The 25683-nt window shown below is 42.7% G+C and overlaps 1 protein-coding gene across 2 annotated transcripts; it reads right to left on the bottom strand.

Annotated features, from left to right (window-relative positions):
- Positions 1-492: 492 nt before the first annotated feature.
- On the bottom strand, positions 493-22787 carry slc2a15a (solute carrier family 2 member 15a). Of its 2 annotated transcripts, XM_071380230.1 has the most exons (13): positions 22513-22787; positions 18566-18628; positions 18265-18363; positions 7886-8046; positions 6524-6648; positions 6106-6251; positions 5653-5785; positions 5233-5420; positions 4144-4254; positions 3808-3909; positions 3336-3411; positions 1858-1985; positions 493-1303 (listed from the first exon to the last, which is right to left on the bottom strand). In XM_071380230.1, exons 1-13 carry the CDS (start codon positions 22555-22557, stop codon positions 1049-1051), a joined length of 1632 nt encoding a protein of 543 aa, XP_071236331.1. In that variant the 5' UTR covers positions 22558-22787; the 3' UTR covers positions 493-1048. The 2 variants fall into 2 exon arrangements, with proteins under 2 accessions (XP_071236331.1, XP_071236332.1); XM_071380231.1 differs by lacking the exon at positions 18566-18628.
- Between the last annotated feature and the right edge of the window lie 2896 nt (positions 22788-25683).

The raw sequence follows: 25683 nt of genomic DNA, 5'->3' as shown, positions 1-25683 counted from the left end.
ATATCTTCTGTTCTGAGGACATGGCAACCATATTCTGTCTTTGTTTGGTGGGACGTTGATGGAATATTCTCCTAACCCTCAGAAATGTCGACACATGAATGTTCTTTCAACGTTTCCATGAAACATGTCTAAAACATTAATATTGTAAATTCTGAGAACATGGTAACCACTTCCTGGGTAAATTCAATTTTACATTAAGGGGATGGTCTCTTGGAAACTTTCCTTGCACATCATGGGCACATTCCTATGAAAACATTAGTTAGTGACCTAATGAGACTCTTAATGGAACGTTCTCTGAAGTTATGGGAGCGTTTGTTGTTAGCTGGTATGTGCAATACATCTGCAGAGCTTGCCAGGGAAGTAGATATGCTGCACAAGAACACTTAAAACAATACCGGTTGTAACATATCCCAAACAACCCCAAACCCCAAAAGTACATTTTCAAAACCCATACATCATGTTTTGTGTTAGATTCTAATGACTAAAACAAAGTGAATGTCTCTCCTGAGATTTATTAGACAATGAAAAGGATTGCTCTGAAAACAAGTATATAATTGATCATTTACATCATAAAGCTTTGCATATTATTACTTTGATAAAATATTTGAATGTACACAGTTCAAATACAGTTATATATTAGAAAATAAACTCTGGCTTTTGATAAAACCATACAGTATGTATAAAACACATCAAGCTACACCCTTCTGAGAAATGTACAGATCTGTCAGTCTTGATATAACCCACACACCCTTTAAATGACTGCAAAATAACAAAGGCCTGATTTGGAATAGGAAGGTAAAAGGCAAAAAGAAAGCATATGTGCAGTATATTTATGTGTGCCTACAGTATGTGTGCATGTCTCTGTTACTGCATGATCTCAAAATCACAGCTGAAAGTAAATCAGTACGACGTGATATTGTATCCTACTCTTCCCATGATTTATTTGTGGCAGCCAATCCAGCTTTTTGACCTATCAATGGTCATACTGAAGGAAAAAAAGCTATTTCTGAGTTTTGGAATGCAGCCAGCCTCTCTCTCAGAGCCACTATCAGGGGACGGAGGAGGAGCTGTCAAACTCCAGCGATCCATTCTCCAGGGTTCCGTATCCGTTCATCTTCCTCAGTTTGAGCTGGTCGGGATGGCCCAGGCCCTGGGTCTCTGGCACCGCCTCCTTGGAGGCGAACATCTGGCTGATCTCCACAAACGTCTTGTTCTTGGTCTCGGGGATGACGAAGAACACAAAGGCCGCCACCGCCAGACACACGCAGCAGAACACAAGGTAGCAGTAGGACCCAGCGGACATCTGACACCAGGGAGAGAGGGATGGACGGACAGTCAGACACAGGGTTTCGATTCTAATTGTCATAGTGCTTGGCCCTGATTTGTGTTTTTTTGCACAGGGATTGGTCCTGAGGAGCAAAGGCATTGGCCATGCTGAGTGAGGGTGGACACCATGTTAGATAAGATGCCATGTTGAGTCTGGACCGAGGCCATGCTGGGTGGGAGCCAACGCCATGTCAAGTAAAGCCATGTAAGGAAGAAGCAGCGCCATGCTGAGGCCAGGCAAAGTAGAATACCACCCCCGGGCAACACACATATACACGAAAGGCTGGAAGCAACACAGTGTCAGCTGCACTGCAGAGCCCCTGGAGCAGGCTAGGGGTCAAGTGCCATGCTCAAGGGCACAACGGCAGTAGGTGGCACCTGAAGTTCTGATGCCAGCAACCCTGATGCTGCCATGTTAAGTAGGGGCACAGCCAGGTCAAGTTAATTGAGGGCAGAGGGCATATTATTAAGTGAAGACAGAGGCCATATGAAATAAGGACAGATTAAGTGAGAGCAGAGGCAGTTGGTTACCTGTAGGAAGGGGAAGACGAAGCCCACTGTGAAGTTGGAAATCCAGTTGAGGGATCCTCCCACAGTGTAGGCTGCTGGGCGGTGAGACTGTTTAAACAGCTCTGCCGTTATCAGGAAAGGAACGCCCGCTACAATACATACACTGACCGTTAGTACACTGCACACACACACATTCAACCAATAATTTCAGCCCATATACAAACACAGACTATGTAAACACACTGACAGGTAGAGTGATAAAGGGGCTTTAAGAAGAGCTCTTTATCTACTGTAGCTACATATCCAGGAAGTAAGGAAGGGGGTATACATAACAACATCATGAAATCAATCATAACACCTTCATGAGTGTTGCAGTATAATTCATAACAACCTCCAACAGCATTCATACAGCGTTTTCAAAATAAAAGTCCCCTTGAATAAAATGTTAATCTTCCAATTTATATTTTTACTGTCACAGTACCCAAACCCCTGACACACTATTCACACACCAGGCTGGGAGCAGCACACGGTCAGCCTTACAGTATTACCGCTGTAGCAGTTTAGGGGTTAAATGAACTGCTTAAGGCAACAATAGCAGTAGGGGATGGCACCAGCCCTAGGTGCAGCATCTTTCAAATACATAAGCTAGCTGCGTTTGATTGAGCTTGCCTGGCGCAATGGACTCAATGGAACAGTCCCAAAAGTGTAAACCCGACCTGCCAATCTGGCACTCCAGGCAGGCTCAAGAAAACGTTCAGGCAAACTATTTAAGCCCAGCTCTGGATGGCACCTGAGCAATTGTTTACCATTGTAATGTGGTAGTAAGCGATCTAATCCTGTTTGGTCACAAGTGATGAATATGCAACGCCTTGTGTTACTACACTGCTAATGACCCCTTGAATGAACATGAGCCCAGGCTGCCTTATTTGTGCATAATTATTCGTGCCTCATCATTGTGGGTGGCGGAGGAATAACACTTTCGACTGATGAGGAGTTAGGCCCCCGATTCATTATTCATCTTGATTTGCTGTTGAGCGGCAGCATTCATCACCTTTCTGACCAATGAGGCGTGATGAGGCCTAATTAAAGACAGGATCCTAGACAGAATGAGCCAATCCACTAAGGACCAGAGGGGGATGTAGTCGGGTATGTACATACATACGTCCCTCTACAGAACACTCTCTCATTTGTCTATCTTATAGGGGATATAGACTTTATCATCATCACACACAGGCAGATAACCAGGAGGTGAGATCAAGGCCATTAGCTGCATTAACAAGCGCTCAACTTTGACCTCCAGAGGGCGCCATTTCAATACACACCAGGGGGTCGGAAACCAGCAAATCTGGCAACACACCCCGGTGTGTCCCTGTATGAAGCCTGGATGTGTGTTTGTGTGTGCGTGCCTGCATGTGTGCTCTCTGCTCAAATGAATGGAAAGTAAATGTATAACTGAAAGGAGAAGAGTAAGGTAGAGTAAGTAGAAGAATGCAGCTTACCTGGCCCAATGCAGAAACCAGCGATGATACCGACCACGCATCCAACACTGACATAACGCATGAATGGTAAGTGAACCTGTAAGCATAGTGTAGTGGAAGACACAAGACGCCATGACCTAACTTAGTCAGTATATTCCATAAGGAGATTTCTATTATAGTTGGCCGCATGCACTCTTAAATCTCCACCCGGTACAGCCAGAAGAGGACTGACCACCCCTCGGAGCCTGGTTCCTCTCTAGGTTTCTTCCTATATGTTCCTGCCTCTGCATTGCTTGCTCTTTGGGGTTTCAGGCTGGGGATCTGTAAAGCTCTTTCTGACAACTGCTGAAAATGGCTTTATAAAATGCATTTGATTGATTGATAAACTATACTAAAGTACTCTCTGTCGTATCAGAAGGATGGAATTAATATAGTAAAAACACAAATGCAGTGCACCCTACCTCCCATCCACGCACATACCACAAATACACACCTGTAGAACGAGGGAGAGAGTGATCCCAGCGCAGCAGAATCCCATGACTAGAAACCCCCCGATGATGAGAGGCCTCCTGCCCAGCTTCTCTATGGTAAAACACTACAGAGAGAGAGAGAGAGAGAGAGAGAGAGAGAGAGAGAGAGAGAGAGAGAGAGAGAGAGAGAGAGAGAGAGAGAGAGAGAGAGAGAGAGAGAGAGAGAGAGAGAGAGAGAGAGAGAAACACAAGATACAAAGAGATGGAAAGCAACAAAACATGAATAACACAACCATTAAAAGAGAAAACTATGACAGGGCAAACTTACAACCAATCCCATGTCTCCTCCATAGACTCACCCCGATGAGGCCAGCAATGATCTCAATGGCTCCTGTACCCACCGTAGTGTACTGGATCTCTGGGTCTGGGATGCCCGCGTTCCTAAAGATGTCGTTGGTATAGAACCAGAGCTACAATAGAGAAAGACACTTTTGAGCTTGAGGGGCATGGGCACAAGTGGGACAGCCTGGCACAGGTGGCACAGCATGGGCACAGAGTAACAGTGGACAACCACTCACATTCAATTGATTTCAATTTGGGGCTTTGGGGAGGTTAACTTTAGACAGGGGGGTAATCAGGAGTCGGAGCAGTTGGAGGTAGTAAGAAACCAACACACACACAAGTCTACACTCCCATTAAACACACTCCTCTCTCCTGCTGCAGTCACAGAACAGTGTCAAGGCTTGCCACCGGTCACCTCCACTTAGCCTACAGCTCACCTCTGGTATCTGCCTGATACCATCATCCTCATCACCATCACCACCGTCTTCATCCTCACTACCTGTGTTTCAGAGCTGCCTCAAATAGATTGCCAAAGCTAATTAGCTGCTAAAAATACATTGCAGAGATGAGGCTGCTAATGAGTTCAGCTCTGATGGGTAAAATGTGCACTTGTTGGCCCCAGTGTCCTGGTAATCATTTGAATAATTAATGCATCTCAGTAGCATAATTCAGGAAGGGATTTAGCTAATCGTATTGCTGTTAAATGATGACTCGTAGTTTTGGCTTCTTCACCACATGATCACATGAGGCTTGTAAAAGATGAGGAATCATTCATTCTGCCTTTCAACTGAGCCTCTCGGTGTAGTGGGCCAGACTGTAATGGGTGAGAGGGGGAAGAAGGTGAGAGAGGGAGGAACTTGGGGGAACGGGAGAAGAGGGTGAGAGAGGGATAAGAGGTGGAGTGTAGGAGAGAGAGAGGGTGAGAGAGTAAGGAAAAGACATGCGAATGGCAGAGAATGAGCAGGGTGTGATAGGGGTGAAAACGGGTAGAAACGGGTGAAAAGAGAGAGGTAGAGAGGGTGAGGAGTGCTAAAAAAGGAGTAACAGAGGGATAGAGAGATATGAGAAGGAGAGGAGCACCATAGCGAACAGCTGAGTAATCTTACAGCGTCTATACCGGAGAGCTGCATGCCGATGTTGATGACCACCACACTGAGCAGCTGCCAGCGCACCAAAGGGTCCAGTATCAGTCGCCATACCGACACCGTCTCCACCGACGACAGAGAGCGCTGCTCCTCCTGCATCTCCTCAATCTCTGACTGGATGTTACACTTGGCCCGGTACCACTTCAACGCTGACGTAGGAAATAAAACAGGAAGTTACACTTGAACCAGGCAATGACAATGCTTTTGTATCAAATGAAAATGAAATATGACTTGAACTTTGTCATTAATGGTTAACTAAACAGTTTGGCACATGACTAGAATTGACAACGTTGCCACAGGAAATAAGCATAGCCCTGAGGTTACACTATTCACACACTAAGTATGTGTCCCTGTCTCAATGGTGTCGTCTAGCATGCTGACCTATAATGGTGGCGTGGACATTGTGCTTCTCAATCAACAGGTATCGTGGGCTCTCCGGAAACCATGGCAACAGCATCAGCTGGATGAAGGTGGGTATCACCACCAGAGAGAGAAACAGGGGCCAGTGATCCTCCTGTAACCATGAGAAAACGACACAACCATCACCTACATGATGTACAGCTGTACACCAGTGGAGGCTGCTGAGGGGAGGACGGTTCATAATAATGTCCGGGACGGAGCAAATTGAATGGCATCAAACACGTGGAAACCATGTGTTTGTATTTGGTACCATTCCACTCCGTTCCAGCCATTACCACAAGCCCGTCCTCCCCAATTAAGGTGCCACCAACCTCCTGTGCTGTACACACATAACCCCAAAAATGCAACACGCAAACCATTGAAAATGAATCCATCTCTAAACTTATGAACGGCAAGTGTAAAGCTTTGGCGTACCTTCCCCAGAATTTCGTGTAGACCCAGGATCTGGGCCGAGAAGACCCCAGCACAAATGAAGAGGCTGGGCACGAGCCCCAGGAAACCACGCATGTTCTTAGGAGCTATCTCCCCCAGGTACATGGGCACCACACTCAGAGAGATACCTACACAACACAACAATGACGACGTGGACGTTTTTTCAACGACCAGAAATCAAGAAAAGACACAGCAGTGAGCAAACGTTCACTTTCTTGTTATTGCTACATTCATAACTTTGCCCAGCTACCGTGCCACGTTTATACCGTATGTATACATTCCTGACTGATTAAACCGTGACCCATTCCTGAACCTTGACCCTTATCCTATAACCTTAACTCTAACTCTCAACCCTGAACCTTACCCTTCTCACTGAGTGGGCACGCTGATGTGTTTGTACCTGAGTGGATCCCTGTGACGAAGCGGCCAAAGATGACCATCTCTGGAGAGCCACAGATCCTGCTGAAGCCCATGAGAGATCCAGCGATGAACACCAATACCGTCGAGTTCACCACTGTGCCTTTCCTACACGCACACGCACGCACACCACACACACACACACATTATGGTTGGCTCTGTCCACCATTAAAATGTGTAGATTATCAGAACTAGCTAATTAATGTACCAATGTATGAAGCTGTGCATAAAAGCATGTGGACCAGAGGCAATAGCAGGTACACCTTCATTACTTCTATGACATAGAGTAGTAAAGTCTCCCCCTGATATACAGTCAGGGAGGGCGTTTTGAGTTCTGGTCGCCCATAAAACACCGTTGGGTGATGAAACTGATTAGCTCATAACTGGGCTCGTAAATTGTTCTCTTTCATTTGCATGTAAATGTCCAGTCAGATCACGTGAGTCCTTCAGATAAATGAGATCTAAGCCTGCACTGAATATAAAACACTCTTTAGAGGGCTGGCAAGAGGAGACAGAGATCGCACTGACTGTACTCCAAAAGGTATAGGGGACAGAGAGTGTGCACTTTAAAGGGTAGAGGGAACAGAACGAGTGTAGCACATTGGGTAGCTTGTACAAAGAGTTTAAACTCTAAATGGCAGTGTAACTAAACATTATGCACTCTGAAAGGCAGACAGGACGAACAGCGTGCACTCTGAAGGGCAGAGGAGAGCAAAGGAGGGAGGGCATGGTCATCCCTGGGATCAGAGGGCAGATGGTCACTCAGGGGTGATAGATGAAGGCGCTGCTCTAACGCCCTCAGTTGTGTGCATGCGTGTGTGTGTCTGTGTGTGTGTGTGTCTGTGTGTGTGTGTGTGTGTGTCTGTGTGTGTGTGTGTGTGTGTGTCTGTGTGTGTGTGTCTGTGTGTGTCTGTGTGTGTGTGTGTGTCTGTGTGTGTGTGTGTGTGTGTGTGTGTGTGTGTGTGTGTGTGTGTGTGTGTGTGTGTGTGTGTGTGTGTGTGTGTGTGTGTGTGTGTGTCTGTGTGTGTGTGTGTGTGTGTCTGTGTGTGTGTGTGACTAGCTCAGAATGCCAGGCAGGGTGGCAGGGTAGCAGAGTGGCAGTGCCCAGAGTTCCAGATGCTGCATTGTGTCTCTGAGGCTGTTCATGTCAACTGGCCAACAGCCACAGTGTCTGGAGGTCTCAGGCATTGGCCTAAACCAAAACAAAGGTCTTCAAAGGACAGAACTTTCCAAATCTTTACAGATGAACACTGACTCGAATGGGGAGCAGAGAATATTGTGTAAAACCTGTATAGGAGTGTGTGTCACTGGGAGTGTGTGTATGGGGAGCGTGTAAGGGTCTCACCTGCCGAACCTGGTGACGAGCATACCCACCATGAGGGATCCCAGTAGACCCCCAATGGCAAAGACAGACACGGTGAGAGAGTACATGAGGGTCAGAGCCTCCCCATCCAGCCCCGTACCATTACGGCTCACGGACGTCCTGTTGTAGAAGTCCTTAATGTACTGTGGGGGAGAGTGAAACAGGGAGAGAGAGAGCGAGAGAAACAAAGAGGGGAGAGATGAATGGGAAGCATATAACAGTATTACTACTGTTAATCACTATGATTTATTTCATGTGTTCCTGTGCTCTTGCTTTGCCAGTGTAAGATACCTATCATGCCAATAGAGCTCATTGAGTAGAATTAAATTGAGAGGGGCAAAGAGATGTTATCACATAAACTTGGTGTGACACAATTCAAATGACTGTATGACACACAGTATGCCTACAGCACACAATGTGTTACATAATGTCACTAAGACCTCAATTTGTTACCAGCATCAAACTGTACAAAACACTATATAACTATCATTCTTACATTCCCAAAATGCCAATGTCAATGAGAAAGCCCCACTTACATTTAATCCATCTCTATCTGTCCAATGAGAGCCTATAGAGGGGAACGCAGAATCACAACCAAACTGGGAGTCCTTGTCATGTGGCCCATGCTTCTCCTCTCTCCCTGGCATTTTCAGGTCACAGACCAGGACTAATTCAATTCCACTGCTATGTCCTTTTTTTTTAACCTTAACCTCTTAATCTACAGTGTGGTCAATTCAGGATCAATTCAACCACTCACAGACTCAGGTGAGGAACGGTGAGAAAGGAAGAGACCTTGCACTGTGTGTGTGTGTGTGTGTGTGTGTGTGTGTGTGTGTGTGTGTGTGTGTGTGTGTGTGTGTGTGTGTGTGTGTGTGTGTGTGTGTGTGTGTGTGTGTGCGTGCGTGCGTGCGTGCGTGCGTGCGTGCGTGCGTGCGTGCGTGCGTGCGTGCGTGCGTGCGCGTGTGTGCGTACATGTGTGCGTGCGTGTGTGTGTTCTGATGATAGTAATCAGACCTTAGTGTATTTGAAACATACAATCAGAAGCATTTTGGTCATGCTCTATTTCACAGTTCACTTGACCAGGTATTAAACAATATATCTGGTGGCAGTGTTCCAACCATATCTCTACACTTGCAACTATAGAAGTGGACAACTGTTGGCCTAGGCTTTACTTTACAGTCTAGCTGTTAACCTAACAGTCTTTCTTGGTAGTCTTAAACAAATTGACTTTGGGAAGAAAAGTTTACACCTCACACACATGGTAATAGTCTTAAAATAAGAAGACACCTGTACCATGTCAGATATAGAGTTGAAATGTATTCAATTTTGAGTTTGCATCCCAATAATACACTTTATATACACTGAGTGTACAAAACATACATAAAGAACACCCCCCCCCCCCCCCCCCTCAGGCCCATTCACCCTCTGAATGGCACACATACACAATACATGTCTCAATTGTCTCAAGGCTTAAAAATCCTTCTTTAACAAGTGACATCAATAAGGGATCATAGCTTTTACCTGGATTCACCTGGTCAGTCTATGTCATGGAAAGAGCAGGTGTCTTACATTTTCTATACACTCAGTGTGCATCACAGAAGACTGAAATATAACAAAACCGGTTGACATAGAAACATGTTTATTATTTAGGAAATTATTAAACATTTTAATAACATTCCACCCATGAACCCACTAGAGGGTGATTTGGTAATTTAACTGCAATTAAAAAACACATGGTAAAATTGTAAATACACCGTCTACTTCCTTAAAAGTGTAACGGAGTGTTCTGGTGGGTGTTAAAACATAGGAACCCGATGTGGAACAGCATGAAATTTCAACATAAGATTGACTTACAGTACCAGTCAAAAGTTTGGACACACCTACTCATTCCAGGGTTTTCTTTATTTGTACTATTTTCTAAATTGTAGAATAACAGTGAAGACATCAAAACTATGAAATAACACATATGGACTCATGTAGCAACCATAAAAGTGTTTATAAATGAGATTCTTCAAAGTAGCCACCCTTTGCCTTGATGACAGCTTTGCACACTCTTGGCATTCCCTCAACCAGCTTCATGAGGTAGTCACCTGGAATGAATTTCAATTAACAGGTGTGCCTTGTTAAAAGTACATTTGTGTAATTTCTTTCCTTCTTAATGCATTTGAGCCAATCAGTTGTGTTGTGACAAGGTAGGGGTGGTATACAAAAGATAACCATATTTGGTAAAATACTAAGTCCATGTTATGGCAAGAATAGCTCAAATAAGCAAAGAGAAATGACAATAAATCCTTACTTAAAGACTTAAAGACATGAAGGTCAGTTAATCTGGAAAAACCATCAAGCGCTATGATGAAACTGGCTCTCATGAGGACAGCCACAGGAAAGGCAGTCTGCTGCAGAGGATAAGTTCATTGGAGTTACCAGCCTCAAAAATTGCAGCCCAAATAAATGCTTCACAGAGTTCAAATAACAGACACATCTCAACATCAACTGTTCAGAGGAGACTGCGTGAATCAGGCCTTCATGGTTGAATTGCTGCAAAGAAACCACTACTAAAGGACACCAATAATAAGAAGAGACTTGCTTGGGCCAAGAAACACAAGCAATGGACATTAGACCAGTGGAAATCTTTCTTTTGAGATTTTTGGTTCCAACCTCTATGTCTTTGTGAGACGCAGAGTAGGTGAACGGATGATCTACGCATGTGTGGTTCCCACCATGAAGCATGGAGGAGGTGTGATGGTGTGGGGGTGCTTTGCTGGTGACACTGTCTGTGATTTATTTAGAATTCAAGGCACTTAACCAGCATGGCAACCACAGCATTCTGCAGCGATACGCCATCCCATCTGGTTTGCACTTAGTGGGACTATCATTTGTTTTTCAACAGGACAATGACCCCAAACACACCTCCAGGCTGTGTAAGGGCTATTTGACCAAGAAGGAGCGTGATGGAGTGCTGCATCAGATGACCTAGCCTCCACAATCACCCGACCTCAACCCAATTGAGATGGTTTGGGATGAATTGGACCGCAGAGTGAAGGAAAAGTAGCCAACGAGTACTGGTTGAGAGAATGCCAAGAATGTACAAAGCTGTCATCAAGGCAAAGGGTGGTTACTTTGAAGAATCTCAAATGTAAAATATATTTTGATTTGTTTAACACTTTTTTGGTAACTACATGATTCCATATGTGTTATTTCATAGTTTTGATGTCTTCACTATTATTGTACAATGTAGAAAATAGTCAAAATAAAGAAAAACCCTTGAATGAGTAGGGGTGTCCAAACTTTTGACTGGTACTGTACATGGGAATTGATCCACAAATGATAATCTCGCTAAATGTTTCTAGTGGCTAGTTTAAAAAAGAAAAGTGTGGGTTGCAGTCACTCCTTGCCCATAGACTACTTTCAAAGTAAGATAACAAATATTTGTACATGTTATTGAATGTAAATCTTATTTGATAGTCCTGCTATTTACCTAGTATTATGTCTTAGCAAATACTGCACCAGCCACCACCAATTGAAACAAGAATACAAAGCAAGCATTTTACTGCTCCAAACCCCGACAGTCAACACCGGTAACCAGTGGCCTGTATTTGGGCTAAAGGGACAAATAGACAAAACCCAATGACCCCAACAGTGACCCTATAGCTGCTGTGCGTTTTGTTGCCAACCTTACTTTGCTACCTGACAACTTTACGGTTTTTACTATTTAATTACCGTTTATATTTTTAGTTTTTCCCTCACTCAACTTTTTTTCATTCAACTTTTTCACTCCGGACGTTTTATCTGGACGTGGTTCGTCAGGACTTCCAACAGCCGAAGCTAAGTAGTAACATTAACATGATGCTTTCTAATTGCAGTCGCTGTACTCATAATATACAGGAGAACGATCGCCTTACGGCGAGGATAGCTGTGCTGCAAGCCCAGCTTCAGACGCAATCGTTAGGCAAGGGTAATTTCAGTGTAGGAAAAGATGAAACAGCATCTGTGCCACCAGTAAGTACAGATAGTAACGTTAGTATAAATCCCCTCGCACGTTCCCCGCAGCCGGACAACTTTCTCATGGCTTCTGGAGGGAAATGCTGTAGGAATGCTCAACCGGTGTCGCTCATTCAGCCGACAGAAACTTTCAACCGGTTCTCCCCATTAAGCAGCGAGTCGGAGTCAGAGGCCGAGCCTTCTCTGGTCTCTACTCCTCCCGTTACGGGGTCTGAGACGCCGAAGGCTCCCACCATTAGCTCTGACAAATTGAAAACCCTAGTCATTGGCGACTCCATTACCCGCAGTATTAGACTTAAAACGAATCATCCAGCGATCATACATTGTTTACCAGGGGGCAGGGCTACCGACGTTAAGGCTAATCTGAAGATGGTGCTGGCTAAAGCTAAAACTGGCGAGTGTAGAGAGTATAGAGATATTGTTATCCACGTTGACACCAACGATGTTAGGATGAAACCGTCAGAGGTCACCAAGCGCAACATAGCTTCAGCGTGTAAATCAGCTGGAAAGATGTGTCGGCATCGAGTAATTGTCTCTGGCCCGCTCCCAGTTAGGGGGAGTGATGAGCTCTACAGTAGTCTCACAACTCAATCGCTGGTTGAAAACTGTTTTCTGCCCCTCCCAAAAGATAGAATTTGTAGATAATTGGCCCTCTTTCTGGGACTCACCCACAAACAGGACCAAGCCTGGCCTGTTGAGGTGGGACGGACTCCATCCTAGCTGGAGGGGTGCTCTCATCTTATCTACGAACATAGACAGGGCTCTAACTCCCCTAGCTCCACAATGAAATAGGGTGCAGGCCAGGCAGCAGGCTGTTAGCCAGCCTGCCAGCTTAGTGGAGTCTGCCACTAGCACAGTCAGTGTAGTCAGTTCAGCTATCCCCATTGAGACCGTGTCTGTGCCTCGACCTAGGTTGGGCAAAACTAAACATGGCGGTGTTCGCCTTAGCAATCTCACTAGAATAAAGACCTCCTCCATTCCTGCCATTATTGAAAGAGATCGTGATACCTCACATCTCAAAATAGGGCTACTTAATGTTAGATCCCTCACTTCCAAGGCAGTTATAGTCAATGAATTAATCACTGATCATAATCTTGATGTGATTGGCCTGACTGAAACATGGCTTAAGCCTGATGAATTTACTGTGTTAAATGAGGCCTCACCTCCTGGTTACACTAGTGACCATATCCCATGTGCATCCCGCAAAGGCGGAGGTGTTGCTAACATTTACGATAGCAAATTTCAATTTACAAAAAAAAAAAAAAACGTTTTCGTCTTTTGAGCTTCTAGTCATGAAATCTATGCAGCCTACTCAATCACTTTTTATAGCTACTGTTAACAGGCCTCCTGGGCCATATACAGCGTTCCTCACTGAGTTCCCTGAATTCCTATCGGACCTTGTAGTCATAGCAGATAATATTCTAATTTTTGTTGACTTTGATATTCACATGGAAAACTCCACAGACCCACTCTAAAAGGCTTTCGGAGCCATCATCGACTCAGTGGGTTTTGTCCAACATGTCTCTGGACCTACTCACTGCCACAGTCATACTCTGGACCTAGTTTTGTCCCATGGAATAAATGTTGTGGATCTTAATGTTTTTCCTCATAACCCTGGACTATCGGACCACCATTTTATTACGTTTGCAATCGCAACAAATAATCTGCTCAAACCCCAACCAAGGAGCATCAAAAGTCGTGCTATAAATTCTCAGACAACCCAAAGATTCCTTGATGCCCTTCACAGACTCCCTCTGCCTACCCAAGGACGTCAGAGGACAAAAATCAGTTAACCACCTAACTGAGGAACTCAATTTAACCTTGCGCAATACCCTAGATGCAGTTGCACCCCTAAAAACTAAAAACATTTGTAATCAGAAACTAGCTCCCTGGTATACAGAAAATACCCGAGCTCTGAAACAAGCTTCCAGAAAATTGTAACGGAAATGGAGCCACACCAAACTGGAAGCCTTCCGACTAGCTTGGAAAGACAGTACCGTGCAGTATCGAAGAGCCCTCACTGCTGCTCGATCATCCTATTTTTCCAACTTAATTGAGGAAAATAAGAACAATCCAAAATTTATTTTTAATACTGTCGCAAAGCTAACTAAAAAGCAGCATTTCCCAAGAGAGGATGGCTTTCACTTCAGCAGTAATAAATTCATGAACTTCTTTGAGGAAAAGATCATGATCATTAGAAAGCAATTACGGACTCCCCTTTAAATCTGCGTATTCCTCCAAAGCTTAGTTGTCCTGAGTCTGCACAACTCTGCCAGGACCTAGGATCAAGGGAGACACTAAAGTGTTTTAGTACTATATCTCTTGACACAATGATGAAAATAATCATGGCCTCTAAACCTTCAAGCTGCATACTGGACCCTATTCCAACTAAACTACTGAAAGAGCTGCTTCCTGTGCTTGGGCCTCCTATGTTGAACATAATAAACGGCTCTCTATCCACCGGATGTGTACCAAACTCACTAAAAGTGGCAGCAATAAAGCCTCTCTTGAAAAAGCCAAACCTTGACCCAGAAAATATAAAAAACTATCGGCCTATATCGAATCTTCTGTTCCTCTCAAAAAAAAGTTCGGACAAGTTCTGGCCTGGTTTAGATCTTATCTGTCGGAAAGATATTACTCCAGTGCTAGCCTCCCTACACTGGCTTCCTGTTAAGGCAAGGGCTGATTTCAAGGTTTTACTGCTAACCTACACAGCTTCCAATCACTTCCCGATGTCTGGCAGTCAGTGTGGTTTGTTTTTTTATTTTGTGAGGACATTTTCTTTCTTTTTTTAAGCATGTTCAATGTCATGTTTGTGTGATTTTGGGCTTGCTCCTACCTATCTTCCCGATTTGGTCCTGCCGTACACACCTACACGTACGCTACGGTCACAAGACGCAGGCCTCCTAATTGTCCCTAGAATTTCTAAGCAAACAGCTGGAGGCAGGGCTTTCTCCTATAGAGCTCCATTTTTATGGAATGGTCTGCCTACCCATGTGAGAGACGCAGACTCGGTCTCAACCTTTAAGTTTTTACTGAAGACTCATCTCTTCAGTAGGTCATATGATTGAGTGTAGTCTGGTCCAGGAGTGCCCTTGCTGTCTCTGCCTGGCCCGGTTCCCCTCTCTCCACTGGGATTCTCTGCCTCTAACTCTATTACAGGGGCTGAGTCACTGGCTTACTGGTGCTCTTCCATGCCGTCCCTAGGAGGGGTGCGTCACTTGAGTGGGTTGAGTCGCTGACGTGGTCTTCCTGTCTGGGTTGGCGCCCTCCCTTGGGTTGTGCCGTGGCGGAGATCTTTGTGGGCTATACTCGGCCTTGTCTTAGGATGGTAAGTTGGTGGTTGAAGACATCCCTCTAGTGGTGTGGGGGCTATGCTTTGGCAAAGTGGGTGGGGTCATATCCTGTCTGTTTGGCCTTTTCCGGGGGTATCATCGGATGGGGCCACAGTGTCTCCTGACCCCTCCTGTCTCAGCCTCCAGTATTTATGCTGCAGTAGTTTATGTGTCGGGGGGCTAGGGTCAGTCTGTTATATCTGGAGTATTTCTCCTGTCTTATCCGGTGTCCTGTGTGAATTTAAGTATGCTCTCTCTAATTCTCTCTTTCTCTCTTTCTTTCTTTCTCTCTCTCGGAGGACCTGAGCCCTAGGACAATGCCTCAGGACTACCTGGCATGATGACTCCTTGCTGTCCCCAGTCAACCTGGCCGTGCTGCTGCTCCAGTTTCAACTGTTCTGCCTGCGGCTATGGAACCCTGACCTATTCACCTGGACGTGCTACCTGTCCCAGACCTGCTATTTTCAACTCTCTAGAGACAGCAGGAGCGGTAGAGATACTCTCAATGATTGGCTATGAAAAACCAACTGACATTTACTCCTGAGGTGCTGACTTGTTGCACCCTCGACAACTACTGTGATTATTATTATTTGACCATGCTGGTCATTTATGAACATTTGAACATCTTGGCCATGTTCTGTTATAATCTCCACCCGGCACAGCCAGAAGAGGACTGGCCACCCCTCATAGCCTGGTTCCTCTCTAGGTTTCTTCCTAGGTTTTGGCCTTTCTAGGGAGTTTTCCCTAGCCACCGTGCTTCTACACCTGCATTGCTTGCTGTTTGGGGTTTTAGGCTGGGTTTCTGTACAGCACTTTAATATATCAGCTGATGTAAGAAGGGCTATATAAATACATTTCATTTGATTTGGATACAATTAGCATTAGCTTTGGGCTGTGGGAGACAGTTGGCATTAGCTTTGGGCTGTAGAATACAGTTAGCATTATCTTTATGCTGTAGGATATATTTGGCATTAGCTTCGGAGAGATTGGTTCTACAGTCATTCCAACTGCATGGCCTCAACTGCATTCCTTCTGATAGAGCAGCCTAGTTCCTCATTCAATCCACATTCCTGACGACAACAAACCCTTCACAGATGCACACACAGTTTAAACTACCTCGCACTGAAAAATCATTTTCATTTTAACTATCAGTGTAAAAATGTAGGCTAAGCATCAGACTTTCACATTTTTTGTGTGAAAGCATGGACTCATCATGGTGAGCAGTATTAGATACAGCATTGGGGGTCTCACTCTGATGTACATGAGGGTAAGAGCGTAAAAGATACAGTGCATTCGGTAAGTATTCAGACCCCTTGACTTTTTCTACATTTTGTTACGTTACAGCCGTATTCTAAATGGATTAAATTGTATCTTTCCCCTCAATAATCTACACACAATAGCCCATAATGACCAAGCAAAAACAGATTTTAAGAAGTTTTTGCAAGTTTATAAAAAATAAAAAACTGAAATATCACACTTACATAAGTATTCAGACCCGTTAGTCAGTACTTTGCTGAAGCCCCTTTGGCAGCGATTACAGCCTTGAGTCTTCTTGGGTATGACGCTACAAGCTTGGCTCATCTTTATTTGGGGAGTTTCTCCTATTCTTCTCTGCAGATCCTCTCAAAGTCTGTTAAGTTGGATGGGCATCACTGCAAAGCTATTTTCAGGTCTCTCCAGAGATGTTCGATCGGGTTCAAGTCCGAGCTCTAGCTAACTCAAGGACATTAAGAGACTTGTCCTGAAGCCACTCCTGCGTTGTCTTGGCTGTGTGCTTAGGGTCATTGTCCTGTTGGAAGGTGAACCTTCGCCCCAATCTGAGGTCCTGAGCACTCTGGAGCAGGTTTTCATCAAGGATCTCTCTGTACTTTGCTCCGTTCATCTTTCCCTCGACCCTGACTAGTCTCCCAGTCTCTGCCGCTGGCTGAAAAGAGTTCAATCTTGGTTTCATCAGACCAGAGAATCTTGTTAATCATGGTCTGAGAGTTTTTAGGTGCCTTTTGGCACACTCCAAGTGGGCTGTCATTGACCTTTTACTGAGGAGTGGCTTCCGTCTGGCCACTCTACCATAATGGCCTGATTGGTGAAGTGCTGCAGAGATGGTTGTCCTTCTGGAAGGTTCTCCCATTTCCACCAAAGAACTCTGGAGCCCTTCTCTTGCTCAGTTTGGCCGGGCGGCCAGCTCTAGGAAGAGTATTGGTGGTTCTAAACTCCTTCCATTTAAGAATGAGGACTTGGGGACTTTCAATGCTGCAGATATGTTTTGGTACCCTTCACCAGATCTGTGCCTTGACACAATCCTGTCTCTGAGCTCTATGGACAATTCCTTCGACCTCATGGCTTGGTTTTTGCTCTGACATGCACTGTTAAATGTGGGACCTTATATAGACAGGTGTGTGCCTTTCCAAATCATGTCCTATCAATTGAATTTAGCACAGGTGGACTCCAATCAAGTTGTAGAAACATTTCAAGGATGATCAATGGAAACAGGATGCACCTGAGCTCAATGTCGAGTCTCATAGCAAAGGGTCTGAATACTTATGTAAATAAGGTATTTATGTTTTTTATTTTTAATAAATTTTCAAACATTTCTAAAATCCTGTTTTCGCTTTGTCATTATGGGGTATTGTGTGTAGATTGATGAGGAAAAAAATTGATATGACCCATTTTAGAATAAGGCTGTAACGTAACAAAATGTGGAAAAGTCAAAGGGTCTGAATACTTCCCAAATGCACTGTATATGTGAGATGTATACCCATAATTCAAACTTCATAAATCAAATTGATGTCCGTGGGACACAGTCCATAGTCACATAGCCAATAGTTTAGACTGGTGAAAGTAAACTGAATTCTAAATTTAAATGGAACTTCAACGATCACGCAAATCTCCGTTGACATCAACAATACATGATTTGGGTGAGATTCCGGGTTCCACAAGTTAGGAGTTGGCCGTGGCAGAGTATTCAATACAGGAAAGTATGGAATGTACAATGCAGATAATATGAGTGTAGTTCAATGGCCTTACCATGGCAGGGGAGTTGACCACTGCCAGGTTGTAGCCATAGAGCATGGAGCTCCCAAAGGAGGTGAGGAACGCTACTGCCAACAGAGATGAAGTCAGGTGCTGCAGAGAGAGAAAGAAAGGGATAAAGGGAGATTATCTCATAGAAAATGTGTACAGTAAACTTGTCATAAACCAACATCTAATGTTTTATTATTTGGTTTGTACTCCAGCCTTTGCTCTTGAGGAGTTAATTTGTTCTGTCATTTACAGTCAAAGGTTTAAGATTTGTGTGAATATGAATGACAGTCAAAGTTGTCTTTACTGTTGGGCTCTCATTCATCTCTTCTATGGCCTTTAGTTTGGAGGAATCCATGGGTCTGAGGAACTGTTGGTATAAGCCACATTAACCCTTAACATGTTAATTATGTGACTGTATCTGGTGGAGAATCTGGAGAATCTACACACACACACACACACACACACACACACACACACACACACACACACACACACACACACACACACACACACACACACACACACACACACACACACACACACACACATTCACACACACAACAGGTTATTACTATAAGTGTGAGGACTTTTTGGGGACAAACAATTGGTTCCTTTTCAAAATCCTTTTTTCCCTAACCCCTAACCCTAACCTTAACCCCTAACCCTATATTCTAACCCTAACCCTTAAGCCTAAAATAGCCCTTTTCCATGTGAGGACAGGCCAAATGTCCCCACTTGTTTACAGTGATGATCATTATTGGGATATTGATTTTACTTCAGGGAGCTACAAAACACCATGAATATATTTGGGCCAATCTCATGTGGAAATTCCCATATACATGTTATTCCTCAGCCTGGTCTCATAGACTAAACGTATCATAGTAAAAGTAAATTAGTATAATATGTTATGTTTGGTACAGTTACATACACTCTCACACAAAAGGGTTCCAAAACGGTTCTTCCGCTGTCCCCATACAATAACTCTTTTTGGTTCTAGGTAGAACACCTTTGGGTTCCATGTAAGGAATCCAAAAGGGTTCTACCCGGAACCAAAAAGGGTTATTCAAAAGGTTCTCCAATGGGGACTGCCGAAGAACCCTTTTAGGTTCTATATAGCACTTTTTTTCTAAGAGTGTAAGACAGAAGGTTACATCTACCAACCTAAAGGTTGCGTGTTCAAATCTCTTCACGGACAACTTTAGCATTTTATCTAATTAGCAACTTTTCAAATACTTACAACTGTTTAGCTACTTTGCAATTACTTAGCATGTTAGCTAACCTTTTCCCTAACCTTAACGCTTTTAGCTAACCCTTCCCCTAACCCTAACCATAACCCTTTAACCTAACTCCTAACCTTAACCCTAACCTTAACCCCTAGCCTAGCTAACGATAGTCAGCTAGCTAACATTAGCATTAGCTATCTAACTACCTGGCTAACATTAGCCACAACAAACTGGAATTCGTAACACATCATACGTTTTGCAAATTCTTAACATATTGTACATTTTGTAAATTTCTAACACATCATACGAATTGTAATTCGTAATATATCATCTGAAATGGATGATGAACATCCACAAATGAATACATACCATACGAAATATATTATACAAATGGAGAGGATCAGATTTACGTAAAGTATAATATGAAATGCTCTTAGACCAGTTTGCATTAGTCAGAAATTAGGGCCAGATGCCCATCCTACAGTTGAAGTCGGAAGTTTACATAAACTCAGTTTTTCACAATTCCTGACATTTAATCCTAGTAAAAATTCCCTGTTTTAGGTAAGTTAGGATCACCGCTTTATTTTAAGAATGTGAAATGTCAGAATAATAGTAGAGAGAATGAGTTATTTCAGCTTTTATTTCTTTCATCACATTCCCAGTGGGTCAGAAGTTTACATACACTCAATTAGTATTTGGTAGCATTGCCTTTAAATTGTTTAACTTGGGTCAAACGTTTTCTGTAGCCTTCCACAAGCTTCCCACAATAAGTTGGGTGAATTTTGGCCCATTCCTCCTGACAGAGCTGGTGTAACTGAGTCAGGTTTGTCGGCCTCCTTGCTCGCACACACTTTTTCAGTTCTGCCCACAAATGTTCTATTGGATTAAGGTCAGGGCTTTGTGATGGCCACTCCAATACCTTGACTTTGTTGTCCTTAAGCCATTTTGCCACAACTTTGGAAGTATGCTTGGGGTCATTGTCCATTTGGAAGACCCATTTGCGACCAAGCTCTAACTTCCTGACTGATGTCTTGAGATGTTGCTTCAATATATCCACATAATTTTCCATCCTCATGATGCCATCTATTTTGTGAAGTGCACCAGTCCCTCCTGCAGCAAAGCACCCCCACAACATGATGCTGCCACCCCAGTGCTTCACTGTTGTGATGGTGTTCTTCGGCTTGCAAAGCCTCCCCCTTTTCCCTCCAAACATAACAATGGTCATTATGGCCAAACAGTTCTTTTTTTGTTTCATCAGACGAGAGGACATTTCCTTTGTCCCCATGTGCAGTTGCAAACCATAGTCTGGCTTTTTTATGTCGGTTTTGGAGCAGTGGCTTCTTCCTTGCTGAGTGGCCTTTCAGGTTATGTCGATATAGGACTCGTTTTACTGTGGATATAGATACTTCTGTACCTGTTTCCTTTGCTGTTGTTCTGGGATTGATTTGCACTTTTCGCACCAAAGTACGTTCATCTCTAGGAGACAAAACGCGTCTCTTTCCTGAGCGGTATGACGGCTGCGTGGTCCCATGGTGTTTATACTTGCATACTATTGTTTGTACAGATGAACGTGGTACCTTCAGGCGTTTGGAAATTGCTCCCAAGGATGAACCAGACTTGTGGAGGTCTACAATTCTTTTCTGAAGTCTTGGCTGATTTCTTTGGATTTTCCCATGATGTCAAGGAAAGGGGGACTGAGTTTGAAAGTAGGCCTTGAAATACATCCACAGGTACACCTCCAATTGACTAAAATGATGTCAATTAGCCTATCAGACGCTTCTAAAGCCATGACATCATTTTCTGGAATTTTCCAAGCTGTTTAAAGGCACAGTCAACTTAGTGTATGTAAACTTCTGACTCACTAGAATTGTATTACAGTGAATTATAAGTGAAATAATCTGTCTGTAAACAATTATTGGAAAAATGACTTGTGTTGTGCACAAAGTAGATGTCCCAACAGACTTGACAAAAATGTTGTTTGTTAACAAGAAATTTGTGGAGTGGTTGAAAAACTTGTTTTAATGACTCTAACCTATGTGTATGTAAACTTCCGACTTCAACTGTATGTATACATTACCTTTCTTACTATAATAGCCACATGGGGCCTAAGATTAGTTGAAATGCTTTCTAACAAGTGATGAAGTGGAACGGATAGGAGAAGCATAGGGGCTCAAGCCACAGTTCAGAATAGAATAGTAATGTTTAATACTCTGGTCCAGAACCAGTGGAACGCAGAACACGATGGAGGTGGACTTCACCCAGGTCAGGTCAGGGAACTTAATTTGGGCACTAAGTGGTCAGATGCAGTCACTTGCCTACCACACACACGTGAGAAAAGTTGTGTAGACTAGACGTTGTCTTGTGACATGTAATGAGTGCTAACCTCCTCTTCTGATGACAGAGGCATGATGTTTACGGTGGTCCCGTGTGGCTCAGTTGGTAGAGCATGGCGCTTGCAACGCCAGGGTTGTGGGTTCAATTCCCACGGGGGGACCAGGATGAATATGTATGAACTTTCCAATTTTTGTAAGTCGCTCTGGATAAGAGCGTCTGCTAAATGACTTAAATGTAAATGTTTAAGTAAAGATAAAGTATTGACTTGTCAGTCATAATATGGGTTCAAACGTTACTATGTAAAATAAAGACACGTTTAGGTGCATCTAGCCTATCGCTGACAGTGATTTCTCATGTAACATTTAGGCGCCTATGTTCGTACAGAGCAATGTCAATTTACAGATGTCAATATGTCAGGCATATTTTAATTCAATATAGTGTAGCGCGACCCTGTGTTTATATGCGCGGGTATCGACTCGGCCACTTGGACATGCTATTGTGGCAGTCGATGCCGCGCTTATAAACACAGGGTCGCTACAATAAATATGGAACATTGTTTATAACAAGTTTATACATAAAGTATTGCATCCAAGATAGGACATTAGGTAAAGAATGTGAACTTTTATGAATGACATAACAAAATCAAACAGAATAGCAGGTAATTTAGAAAAACAAACTTGCATGAAAATCTTACCGACGTTATTTTCCCTGGTGGCGTTATTAAAACTTCTTCAGCCATTTATGAATCTTTCATTAAATATTTCCTCTTTAACTTTCGGCGGTGGGAAAAGAAAGATGCTCGAACTACTTTTTTCTTTAAGCTACCGGCATCACAACAAAACTCATTTTGAGGAGACAGGCGTGGTCATAGTTGAGACTAAAAAAAAACGCATTTGCAGGTTACAGTGTCGCCTTTTTGTTAATCTATAGCGTGTCGGCCCTCTCCTTCGGGTAGTGATGCTCTCCGTTCTGGTTAACAAGTAGGCTTGAGACCAGTGTCATCACATGATGGCGAACAACGTGATGCCTAGAGAAAGACATGCTGAAATCAATTAGCTAAGTGAATTTACAAAGCCCGAGTACTACAGCAGACTGGGAGAGGAGAGAGGAGGCTACTTATAGGCCCAACCGTGAGTTACAGTAGCCTAGCTGACAAATATGAGGACAGCACTCAAAACTGATAAGCCTCTTGTCTCCTGTTAGCACTAGGCCTAACTATGTTATAATAAAAGCCACATGCCTATTACTACGTAGGCCAAATAACAGTCGCACTAATAGATCGCATTCCATAGGAAACATGTCTTGCTTGATGAGATATTTATGTAATTTCCAGGAAAAACCTGAATATCTAATTTTGAATAATATGTAAATACTGACCTATTTCTCCTGATATAAAAAAAAATCTCTTCGCAATAGCAATATACAGTAGAGCAATAGCCATAGAGATGGAACGGAAATTGTATTTATGAGACTTGAAGTCAAATTAACTTGGAATATAGTTTTTTTTATCACTGATGCAAAACGTGATTTTCCTGTGTTTTATATATATTTCCACACTATGAGGTTGGAATAATACTGTGAAATTGTGAAAATGATAATGCTCTTTAAGTGTATGAGCTGTTTGAAAAGACTGCCTTAACAGCCTGTTTTGGTGGAATGGAGTTTTGGCTTGCCTCACCAGGCGGGAAATTATTTAATAGACCAATAACAAAGAGAGTTCCAAACCTCTCAGCCAATAACAGCTGGTTTTCAGTTATCCCCTCCCCTCTCAGACAGTCAAAGCAAAGTTCTTGCTAGATAAGTAGCTAAGAAGCTATTTGTTTCTTTTTTTACCATTTTAATTTAAAACAATCACAGTTAGGTACTTAATAGTTACCCAGAAATGATTTGATATTGAGATAAAAACAGCTGTATTGGACCTTTAACACAAAAATTAAAACAGATAATCAAAACTGACTGATGTTTCAAAAGCCTTAGCACATTTTCAATTGACTGAGTATAACAAACAAATTCACAGTCACTTGTTCACTGCACCAAACAAGTCTTTTACTTTGAATACATATGCAAAATGAACTACTTTTCACAACAGGTTAGCAGACAAGGTCACGAAAGGCCGGGTGATTCTGAATGGCCAGATAGCTAGCAGACAATGACAAGAATCTGCCATTTGGGGAATCGTAGGTGGTTCGTTTCAGCTAGTTGTATCTTGTTCTTGATACCAGGTCTTGTTTTAAATTGTTTACACTGATGTCATGTTCAGTTGAAGTCGGAAGTTTACATACACTTATGTTAGTCATTAAAACTCATTTTTGAACCACTTCACAAATTTCTTGTTAACAAACTATAGTTTTGGCAAGTCGGTTAGGGCATCTATTTTGTGTATGACAAGCAATTTTTCCAACAATTGTTTACAGACGGATTATTTCACTTAATCACAATTCGGTTCTCCGCTACTACTACTTGTGTGATGGTTGTAGCCATCAATTGTCCCATTAACATCACCCATATTAGCAAACTTATTTCATTTCAAACTTGACATTTCTCTAGTATAGGCCACTTATTATCATTAACAATATCAGCAAAATACCTGCGATAAGTGATCGGTATGGTCGGTGTCGATAATTTTTGGGTTTATCGTCACAGCTCTACCTCATACCCATTGGGAAATTACAGAAATATCTCATCAAGAAAAACACGTTTCCTATGGGATGTGATCTAATAGTGTGATGTGTTACTAGGCCTAACTATGTTATAATAAAAGCCACATTCCTATTACTACTTAGGCCAAATAACAGTCGCCCTAATAGATCACATCCCATATGAAACATGTCTTGCTTGATGAGATATTTCTCAAATTTCCAGGAAAGAAAACCTCAATATCTTATTTTGAATCACATGTAAATACTGAGCTATTTCTCCTAATATAAAAAACCTTTAACAATAACAATAAAGAGCAACAGCAATAAAAAAAATGGGAGACTTGAAGTCAAATGAACATGTTTTTTTCAATCCCTTTGGTGCAATTTTCACAAGTAAGGTTATGTTTTGGGCTACATTTTCACAACTTTTAAATTTCCAGTGCAGTCAAAAATGTGATTTCCTGTGTTTTATATACAGTACCAGTCAAAAGTTTGTAAACACCTACTCGTTCAAGGGTTTTTCTTTATTTTTACTATTTTCTACATTGTAGAATAACAGTGAAGACATCAAAACTATGAAATAACACATATGGAATCACGTAGGCCACCCTTTGCCTTGATGACAGCTTTGCACATTATTTGCATTAATACACAATCAAAGGTTAATACATAATCAATTAATACACAATCAAAGGTTCTAAACATAAGACAGGGAGCATTACAAGTGTTCTCAGTTTTTAGTTTTGTACTAAGAGTTTTAAAAATGTACAACTTATATCTGAAATTTGTGCCAAAGTGATACAATTTTTTTAAATGTATCATTTGAGAAGTAGGTTTTTTGAAAAGTATGAGATTATGTCTTACCATTGTCTGACCAATGTCCTTGAGCAATATGAAACAGGAGATATTGTGTGAGTTTGGAGGCAAATCTGTGCAAAAAGAGACATATATTTCAGATCAATTCTACCTAAATGTGTAATGATGAGTAGGCTTCTGAAAAACACTAGACTCAACCATCTTTTATATTTTATTAAGTGGCGGTCTGTTTGTGGTAAAAATGTCAACTCCTTGTCACTCAAAATAAACATGAAATACAGTCAGTTTGATGACATTTACCCAGAAGGCACTGGACACTGGACACATTCCAGTGTCCATAGTAGTGTACCACTTACAGTACCCCAATGCATTGTAAGTGGTGTATTGTGAAGATATTGGAACAAAGCCAC

This window comes from Salvelinus alpinus, chromosome 32 (assembly GCF_045679555.1).
Source record: "Salvelinus alpinus chromosome 32, SLU_Salpinus.1, whole genome shotgun sequence".
NCBI lineage: Eukaryota > Metazoa > Chordata > Actinopteri > Salmoniformes > Salmonidae > Salvelinus > Salvelinus alpinus.
The sequence above is the reverse complement of the archived record's forward strand: the minus strand, read 5'-3'. Positions and strand labels throughout refer to the sequence as shown.

Bases quoted from the DNA above. Each gene is read 5' to 3' on its own strand.
- slc2a15a (XM_071380230.1), bottom strand. From the start codon at position 22,557: ATGGCTGAAGAAGTTTTAATAACGCCACCAGGGAAAATAACGTCG. The intron at 8,047-18,264 runs GTAAGGCCATTG...TCTCCCCCACAG, and splicing joins TGGTCAACTCCCCTGCCATG to TACATTAAGGACTTCTACAA. The intron at 1,986-3,335 runs GTAAGCTGCATT...TATGTATTGTAG, and splicing joins TGGTTTCTGCATTGGGCCAG to CGGGCGTTCCTTTCCTGATA.